This window comes from Odontomachus brunneus, unplaced genomic scaffold, assembly GCF_010583005.1.
Source record: "Odontomachus brunneus isolate Ranch 3 - 2012 unplaced genomic scaffold, Obru_v1 Obru_scaffold_146, whole genome shotgun sequence".
Classification (NCBI taxonomy): domain Eukaryota; kingdom Metazoa; phylum Arthropoda; class Insecta; order Hymenoptera; family Formicidae; genus Odontomachus; species Odontomachus brunneus.
Window position 1 is genome coordinate 718,920 of NW_022639596.1, and position 10,677 is coordinate 729,596.

General features: G+C 32.4%; 1 protein-coding gene across 1 annotated transcript in view; it reads right to left on the bottom strand.

Annotated features, from left to right (window-relative positions):
- The window catches only part of LOC116850492, a 114,745-nt gene extending 104,931 nt beyond the window's left edge, over positions 1-9,814 (bottom strand). The window contains exons 1-3 of the mRNA XM_032828820.1: positions 9,406-9,814; positions 8,021-9,264; positions 7,663-7,765 (exon numbers count right to left, since the gene is read on the bottom strand). Coding sequence (XP_032684711.1) covers positions 7,663-7,765; positions 8,021-9,264; positions 9,406-9,626 — 1,568 coding nt within the window. The 5' untranslated portion in view covers positions 9,627-9,814. The remainder of the gene's footprint in view (positions 1-7,662; positions 7,766-8,020; positions 9,265-9,405) is intronic.
- Positions 9,815-10,677: the final 863 nt, after the last annotated feature.

Here is a 10,677-nt window from a genome sequence, read left to right on the forward strand (position 1 = left end):
TAAGTAAACAGCTGATTTCGAGGCGGAGTATCGTTTGTTACTCCGCCTCGAAATCAGCTGTTTACTTAGAAGTTGCTAAGAGGTAAGCCATTTCTTTTACATACAGAGCCTATTCTACCGCTTCTTGTGAGCTCATTTGTTTATACATTTTAATTAATTACGGAATAAATATTAAGAAAATTTCAAAATGGTATATAACTTTCATGATTATTTTGACCTGTTCTACCTATACACGGCAGTTGCTCAATCAGTTACCGGACACCCTCTATATATACAGGGTGTTCCCAAAAGGTGGTACCAAATTTTAGAGGTATGTAGTACTCGTTTAAACAAACCAAAAAGTCTTAATGAACAGTATTCCGAAAACCTTGTATTTCTTATGAAGCATTTTATTCTGTGAAAAGTAGAAAATAACTAAAATTTACAATAAATGTTCAATGGCCCTCCGTCCATTGCGTTGATGAATTTTGCTAAACATTCTTCTACTTGGCTGTCGGCGATTCGGATAAGCTGCATGATACAAGCGTGCTGCTTTTGAAGCATTGCCCTTTGCTCTGCCATACATAAAATGAATATCGGTCATTTCAGAATTTGTGTAAAAATTAGCCATTTTTCAGATAACACAAAACTAGACACGGTCCACAATCCAAAATTAAATACAACAATCCCTGCGTGCATTAGATGGTCACATACGGGCGTGAATGAACTGACTAAGAGATTTGGCAACTGTTGTCAATAAATACGAAATAAACCTGGACTCTTTGACCTTCAATGACGAAACATGCTGAAATGTGTATTGACATGAGCCGAAAGCACATTGAACATTTATTGTAGATTTATTTTCTATTTTTCACAGAACAAAATGCTTCATAACTCAGAAATAAAAGGTTTTCGGAGTACTGTTCATTAAGAGTTTTTGGTTTGTTTTAACAAATACTACATACATCTAAAATTTGGTACTACCTTTTGGGAACTCCCTGTACACACACGGACGCACGCACGCACGCACGCACGCAATATGTATATATACACACACACACACATACACATACACACACATGTAAACATGTATAAATATATATCCTGCATATATATATACAGACTGTATGTATAAGGAAGATGATTCAGAAATACTTGTCCAAATTTTGGAGATAAATTCTCCACATCTAAACAAGAAAAAAGGTCATATGTTCACATGTGTTCGGAAATACCGGTTTATGCACACACAAAAATATCTTTCAATTGCCAAGAAAGACGATTACTCGGTTTATTTTATTTCTTTTAAATAATAATTTTCTTAAACGAATAATACTTTCTTGATACAAATCTTAGAATGCTCATCACAAATATTATAAAAGCTCATTATCAAGTAATCAACTTACTCAAAACAAGAAAATATTCTCTTTTCAAATATATGTAAATATATGTAAAGCTTGATCGAAGAAAAATTAGAAGTGATAATCTGAATACTTGATAATATTCCAACATAAGAAAATGTATATTTACTCAGAGAAACTTAGCATATTTCTTTCAATATCATGTAATAAATCAAAAGTAACGAAATGTTGTTTTAAAACAAAAAATTTGTCCTTGTATAAAGTAAATCTATGTTTTTAATTCAAATAAATATGTTTCTCTATAAGCAAAATTTCTCACTATAGAAATAATTTTCATTTTTCTAAAGCATATTGCCTCAAAACAAGTAGTTAATTTGGTAAAAGCATATAAGAAAGTTTTAAATTTACAACATAACATAATTTTAGATTTTGTTTCCGGGTTTGAGCCGCGTGGATTCTTCTTTTTTTGATTCCGACGTTTCGCGAACATTTCAGTCCACTTCATCAAGGAGGAACAACTCGATGCCGCTTCCGAACGACATTTTTTAATGTTATATAGAGAAAAGAGAGTATCGTGAGTGTCAAGTAGCTCAGCGATTAGAGCAGTCGCCCGGCAAGCGAAAGACCCGAGTTCGAGTCCTCGACCTTAGCAAACCGCGCTCTCGGTATTTTTCTCTCTCCAAGACGAGAAAGACAACGGACTTGAAATGTTCGCGAAACGTCGAAATCAAACAAAGAAGAATCCACGCGGCTCAAACCGGAAACCACCAAAAATCTAATATGCATGGACACCGCGAAAGCTTAAAACATCAAATCATAACAAAACATATTGATTCAAATAAATAAATTACTTCTGCTGAAAACTAAATAGTTTTGAATAAATAGTATAGTACTGAAAATATATTTTTCTTTTTGGAACTAAGCTATTATTCCACCGGAATAAAACTAATATTTGATTCAAACAAAAGAAGAGCTTGTGTCAAGAAAAAGAAATATTTTCATTAGAATACACAGCTTTCTTCCATCGACTCTATATAATAAGTAAACCGAATCTTTATGTTAAGTAAGATATACTTATTCCAAGTATTAAACTTACTTGGATGGATATTATATTTTGAATAATTTTCATGCTTGTGACGAGCTTCTGATATACTTGCGGATATATAAATATGCGAAATACTTGAAACAAATAAGAATTACGTGTATGTAGTAGGGAAGACCGGGGCTGAAAGTCACACGGGCTGGTCGTCACAAAGCTTATATCTCACTTAATAAATAGAGGAGAATTTTCACCTCTATAGTGTAGATTGTCTATAACATTGTAATTAGTTGTACGAATTGATTTGTAACCAAAGCATCGCATGTGGTATTTATAAGTATTTTTTCTTAAATCGAATGTGCGAGTAAATTCTTTCTGGTTCCTATTTTTAATGTTTTGTTTGTTTTGGGATTACTAATCGTAATTTCTGTAATCGTAAGAAATATTATACTTTTCGCTAATTGTTTCTATATGCAGTTAATAATTATGGCAACATTGTGTATAAATATAATCTTGTTCAGTTTACATGAATGTTTGGGATGAATTGATTCACACGCAGTGGGTTTAATTGTCACACGTTGCCAGACCTTACGCATGTGCGTGGAAGCACGTGCATCTGATCGCCGCATGTTGTTATAGTTAATTCGGTTAGAATAAGAAGTTATATTTATGTTGGTTTTCAGTAAATCTGAGTTTGTATGGTTTCTGTTGATATAACTATATATGTATGTGTATATATATAAATATAGTTTTCAATCAACAAATATACATGATTATATATCGATACATGGTATATATATATATAATTAATTTTACTATAACATTATAAACACTGTTACAACAAGAATTATTTGTCGTGTGTTATCCATATAGAAGACATGTCTAGGGTATCTGAGAATTGATCCAGGGTATGGGGTGGGATGTCACATTTTTCCGATCTTGCTTACGACTGCGTACTTTCTTTATTATAATTAATATAAATATAAATATGATTTATATTTTTTTCTTGTACCTAAAGAATGTAGCTATATTACAATGTACTCAACATTCTGAAATATTGCATACGCCGTTTTATTTTTATCAATATGTAAAAAGTGTGACAATTAGACCCGATATCCCCTATTTCTTTTTCTGCGGGTTAATTATAATCGAAAGATTATATTCAATGACAAAAACACAAATGTCACATTTTATTTTAAACTGACAGAATATGTTTACAATGATACATGACAATGTAATAATATTCAGTTAAATTGTTTATTTATTCTCAACAAATGTTCAAAATACTCTCTATTTGCTTCAATGTCTGGACACGTCGAATCATGGATTATAAGTGATAAACCATGTAGCTCTCGATACATTTTAGCATTGTTCCAGATATACTCACTATATCTATCATGACAAATGGATAAATAAGAAAGGACCAGTTCCATGACGTTTGCCTAAATCCATTATATTTTTACCTTTAAAAATTATTTAAAGTTCTAGTTTAAGCAACTAAAATTGGAAATAAAAAGACACTCCACCAACGCATCGCAGATGCTTGCAAAATCATTCGCAATCGTTCTAAGGTTTTTGAAAATGTGCAACAGTCCACGACACTTTCATTGTGTGTCAATACATACGTCAAAGCAGTAGGAGAACATTTTGAGCATTGTTGTAAATTATGAGTAGATAAACAACTGAACTAAAAGATTTATTGCATTGGTTATGTAGAATTTTAAATATATTCTATCAGTTTGAAGTAAAATATGACATCTGTATTTTTATCGTTAAATGTGATCTTTCGGTTATAACTTATGTCAAGCATTTCCGGACATATACAGGGTGTTAAAAAAAAAGTATTCCAAATTTTCAGGATAGATAATACTCATTACACTGAGTAAAAAATGTCGAGTAAACATGGGTCGAAAAATCAATTCTTTCACAGTTATAAACATTTTACGATTTTGATAACGCAAATTATTTATGTTTCCATTGATTATACGTAGTCAATAAACGAACGAATATGGTATCTTACCATATTACTCTGATGTTTACAAAAATTGTTCCTCGTGTTCCCTTCTGTTTCCACACAAGCTACACAATAAATATTTACACTATCTTCTTGCTTCAATACTGAATATCAGTTAGTCACTTATAATTAATGATAATACACAATGTAGTAATAAAATAATAATATGGTAAGATACTCGTTCATTTATTAATCACGCATAATTAATGGAAGCACCCAAATAACTTGCGTTACTAAAATCGTAAAATGTTTATAACTCCGAAAGGATTGATTTTTCGACTCATGTTTGTTAAAAATTTTTTACTCAGTATAATAAATATCTATCTTGCAAGTTTAGAATACTTCTTTTTTTTAACATACTGTATATATGATATTTTTTCTTGTTTAAGTATGAAAAACTCATTCTTAAAGTTTGCATTTATATTTCTAAATCATTTTATGTGTGTGTATATATATACAGTGTGTACCAGCTCGATTTCACAATCTCTCGTAAGAGAGAATTAAGGTAAACATAAAAGTCCTATATCATTTTACAACATTCGCAATAATTATCAAGATATTAATTAAATCAGATTTTTAAATGATGACGCTCAATATGGTAGATGAGTGTAGTGACGACGTCTGCTGTCATATATGTGTTTGTACATTAGGACAAACTGAACAAAAAAAGTCCTTCACCATTTTACAAATGATCACGTAGATTTTTAATTATTAATTAAAGAAGATTGATGCATTGTCGCGTAAAATGTCATGCAACAATTTCCTTTAATTAATAATTAAAAATCTATATTGTTATTTACGAAATGGTAGAGGACTTTTTTGCTCTAATGTAGTAATGTATAGTTTGACCTGAAGTACATCTGGGTATGTTAAGACAACAAACGTCACCACTACACTCGTTTACCATAACATGTGTGATTATTCACAAATTTTCTACAATTAATATTTAAGTCATTATTACGATTTTCGCCAAACAGTATTGGACTTTTTTGTTTAACTCAATCCGCTTTATATCTTCACGAGAGATTGTAAAATCGAGCTGGAACATCCTGTATATATATACATACATACGTTGTATGTCAATAATTTTCAGATACTCTGTATATGTGTGCATACAGGTTAAAAATAATAACACAATGGTAGAAAATATGTGTATCGGAATCCCTGAATATCCCGAAAACCTCTTAAAAAAATAAAAAATTTTTAAATAAATGTTGTTCTCTATTAAAAGACGTATTTAGTAGTTATTTTAGTTTGATTTTTGGATGACGTTGTCAAGGTGAAATAAAAATTGACATAAAAGTAAATAAAAACTCTTAAATAAAAACTCATTTTTTATCATATATTGTTGTATTCTGCGTCGAGATGTTTTCAAAATATAAATAAACACTTTCTAATAAAAAAATTCTTTGAATTATAAGCAATCGAAGTTACCGCCGCACAAGTATTAGCATTAGTGTGCACGAAAATACGTACATATGCCGATGTATACTAATAACAACTACACTTGTCTCTAATTTTATCATTAAAACGATATAGATTTACAACATATAACATAAATATCCATATATTGAATAAACCTATTAGATAGTGTCTATATTGCTTTAATGATAAAATCAGAGATACGTTAGTACAATTGTGTATACTGATATATGTGTGTATTTTTGCGTGTACTAATGCTAATGCTTGCGCGGCGGTAACTTCGATTATTTTTAACTCAAAAAATGTTTAATTAAAAAAGATTTATTCATGTTATTTTGGCCTCGAGGTAAAATACAAGAATATGCAATAAAAAATATGGATTCCTAATTAAGATATTATGTTAATTTTTATTTTACCTTGATAATTATATCCAAAGTCAAACTAAAATAACCACTAAATATATCTTTTAATATCAAACAATTTTTATTTAAAATATTTTTTTCTAAAACATATTGTTTTCGATATATTCAAAAGTTCCAGTATATTTTCCGAACTCTATATATCAATTTCCCAAGTCATTACTCGTATAAAAGTTTTGAGGTAAGATTATAAGAAAATAAATAATTCCCAAGATAGTTTACATTTTATCTTAATATTTTTCAATACAAAACATGAAATATTTCACAAAGTATTTACTTTTTGATGACCTCATCTTTGTACTATTGTATAAGAAAATAAATCGATTGATGACACTAATCTTTAAATATTGATGCATCAATACCAAAAAAATTTTACAAAATATATTTGTAAAATTCAATAAAACTGTTTATATATGCATATCGATGTTTTTCTCACAGCAATCAATTTCATCCTTCATTCGACGTAAATATTAAAGTGAGGTGAAAGTATTCACTTTTATCAAAATATTAAAGTGAGGTGAAAACGTTCACTTTCATCGAAAATGAATACTTTACAAAATATTTCATTATGTTGAAAAGTATCAGTATAAAATATAAAATATCTTTTGTAGAAAGATTCATTTTTCGATGATTTTATTTTAATATTTTTATATATCAAATGACCTAAGGAACTATAATTCAAAATCGAAAAATTTTATATTAAAAAATCATATTATTTTACTTAAAGAATTCGTAGTGATCTTGGCATGATTTTAATAGAGCAACCCAAAATCAAATTTTTTCCATTAAAATATATCTCCATCGCAACGATACAATCTCAAAAAAAAAAAAAAGAAATCTTAATATCTCACTCAATTTAAAAGATATTCAAGTGTATTTGTTAAAATAAGACATCTAGTATATGTGTGTATTATACGTATCTATAGTGTTATTACTATAATTGCAAGAATATGTTCAATATGAGAGTGCATACGTTTTTTGAGACTTGATCAAACCTAAAGTGGTTTGCTTCACGAGGGTGTAGAAAAACCATATAGAAGTTTCTACAAAATGATCTAACAATAAGAGATAAATTAGAGTTTAGCAGCATAGACTCTTGTCTATCTTAGTCAGACTATATATGCCCTTAAATTGCTTGATCCTGTTGTCAGGTTATCCTTATTAGAATAAGCAAACTCTTTTATAATATAACTGGTATTTAGCAAAGTAAACACATATTTGTAACAATCCACATTAAACAGGATATTTAATGAAGTTTGTGCATTTGACTATGTTACTGAAATATCAAGAACTACGAAAATTTTGTAAAAGATCCTATAATGTAAAATAAATAATTGTTATCTCCAGATATTATACAAATATTAATCATATTACAAACTAGGGACAGGAAAATGGAAATACAAAACAAGGACCAGTGAGGACAGTAGTTACCATAATTTAGAATCTTGGGCGTTCTTCTCGCGCACTTCTTGTTCAATTTCATCTCCACAGTCAGCCACAATGCGTGCCAGCTGCTCAGCCTCTACTAGACACACTTAGAACCTTTTGTCAGATACGTATAATAACGTCCTATAATTCGCTTTATACATATTTTCTATTAATTCTCGATAAAACAATGAAGTATCATTTATATAATTTAACACCATGTCTCACAAGCAAATAATCTTTTCAATAACCCGCAATATATTGGTTAATACCGCGCGAAAGGTAAAGATAAAGTCACTAATGCTTAAAAATAAAGATTTATTATGCATAGCACGAAAGCAATTCGTTGAGCTTGATATCATACCTTGTTGTTCGGAACTCTGTAGATTGGTCGGTGGTCTCACAGGCGGTGGTATTTGTACATTGGTTGGGCCCACTGAGATTGATACCTGATTAGAAAGGGTATAGCTAGTGGACATGAGACGCGGAGGTGCTGCATTTTGTATGACAGTGGGAGGCGGCACATTTGGCGGAGGGATATTCAGGTTTGGTGGTGGAACAGAATTAATCGTCGATGGAACAGTATGCACTGGCGGAGGCGCTGACATTATCATGGGCGTTATCACACTTGGTGGTGGAACATTGGCTACATTCGGTACTGTTACTACGATGGCTTGCGAACCAGTCATAGACATCATAGTCGGTGGCATCTGTGACATCGGTGGCAGAATATTCGGTGGAGGTATATTAGGAGGAGGAATATTCGGAGGCTGTAAATTGACATTGCATGCTGATGATGGTACATTACATTGTTGTGGATTTTGTATAATATGTTGTGGCCCATTTGAAGAAGACAAGTTGGCTATAGATATTGTCTGAGAGATCTGCATGTTAGGTGGTGGAATATTTGTATTGGGTGGAATGTTTTGGATAGGAGGAGGAGGTGGGGGAGGAGGGGGAGGAGGAGGCGGAGGAGGCGGAGGGCGTATAATATGCGGTGGTGCAACTTGCATTCTGGCACTGTTAGAATGATCATTCATATTAGTATAATTATTGTTAAAATTCTTCGATACTGGCAGCCTCTGTAAATGTACAGATGAAATATTTGATGTCAAATTCCTCATATTTGGTGGAGGTATGCTTGTCATTTGCATCATCGGTTGAGACATGAGAGACGGGATGGAAGAAATATTATTATTATTGTGAATCGAAAATTGACTGAACTGGGTACGCTGTCCATTCTGGGAATGATTATAGCCATGTCGTGTCTCTGGACTTAATGGCGATCTGTGCCTAGTAGGCGATGGACTTGAGGAGGAACTATGTTTCCTATTATCTGAACTTCTTCCCCAACGTGAATCGTTTCTTCTACGATCTCGTCGATTATCCCAGTCTCTAGCATTTTCACTTCGATGCTTTCTATCCCTGTCTCTTTCTCTAATAACTTCATAACATTTGTCATCTCTCCTTTTATCTTCATATTTATCTTGTATTTCTTGTTTGCCAGTTCCTTTGTTATTTGCTATTCTCTTAAATTGATCCAAAAAGCTGCCATCATTAGCAAATACATTCAGGCAGAAGGATGAGGGAGGTTTTTCATCTTCATCCCTATAATTACACAAACAATGTAGATTACCTTTAACATATCAAAACAATATCATAATATATCTGTATTATAAAAGAACATAAATTATAATGGTAACTATAAAAAATTTGATTACTATATTATAGTACTTTTAAAGAGCTTACTTTGGACCATTGCTTTTACTGCTTATTGCGCTCGAGCCCAAGGAATTAGATTTTTTCATGCATTCTACAGCTTCTTTCGCTTTCTGCTCTTGCATTTTCGCCTGAATTTCTAACTTCTTTTGTTGAATAATTTGTTCTTGCTTCGACATTTGTGCAAAACGTTCGTTTCGCGAAGTTTTTGACACAAACGGATCGGAGCCTTTGACACCACGATACGCCATTTTTGGTTGTCAATTTTATAAATGACCGGCGAAGAAATCTAAATATTTTATGTTTTAGTTATTGACAACGTAGTATAGTTTGTGTATCGGCTAACAACGAAGGTTTCAGCCCTGTTACGTGCAATCAAGCTTCACATTTCATCGAATCGAATGATGTCGACCATATTTATTCTTAGGTATGTTCCAAAATTCATTGCTAGCACTGAGTGTTTACGATAATTCGAGTTCCAGTTAAGGCTGGTTTATGATGTGGTCTGTTCTTTTCAGCTGCACTGCTGAACTGGTGCAATAAGTTAAAGTGAGAAAAAATATATTTATCTCATTCTAACTTATTGCACTAGTTCAGCAATGCAGCTAAAAAGAACAGACCAATGGCCATAAAGCCCGTATCAGGTTACCAAATACACAAGCCAACCCGACTGCCGACTACGACTGCCAACTCTCAATGGACCAATCACAGTGAGGCGCTGACTCGGCGCCTCACTGTGATTGGTCCATTGAGAGTCGACAGTCCTAGTCGGCAGTCGGGTCGGCCTGTGCAGTCGGTAGTCTGATACGGGCTTAAGTACCTGGCCGTGTTCCGTTTTTGCTGGCAGTACTGCAAATTTGTTCCGTTTTAAAGCGTCTTCTACAATGGCAGTAGGAGTAGTAGTAAGAAATAAGCAGTAAGTAAATAGACCAATCACAATCGATTATTTTTGAAACGTGAGAATGGAATTGGTCAATTTGCTTACTGCTTATTTCTTACTACTACTCCTACTGCCATTGTAGAAGACGCTTAAGGGTCCTATTTCACGTATCGTACGACGGGAGCGTTCCGATTGGCCACGGTACGATTGGACACAACCAACCGATGAAAAGAATTATCTAGTGAATTACTAGGTCGCACCAATCATTACAATCTGTGTCCAATCGTATCGTGGTCAATCGGGTCCCACTCTCGTACGATAAGCTTTTCGGATACGTTTATTGATTGGCGAATAGAGTATTTCTAAGTTCTCTGTTCGTCAATCAATGAACGTATCCAAAAAACTTATCGTACGACACGTGA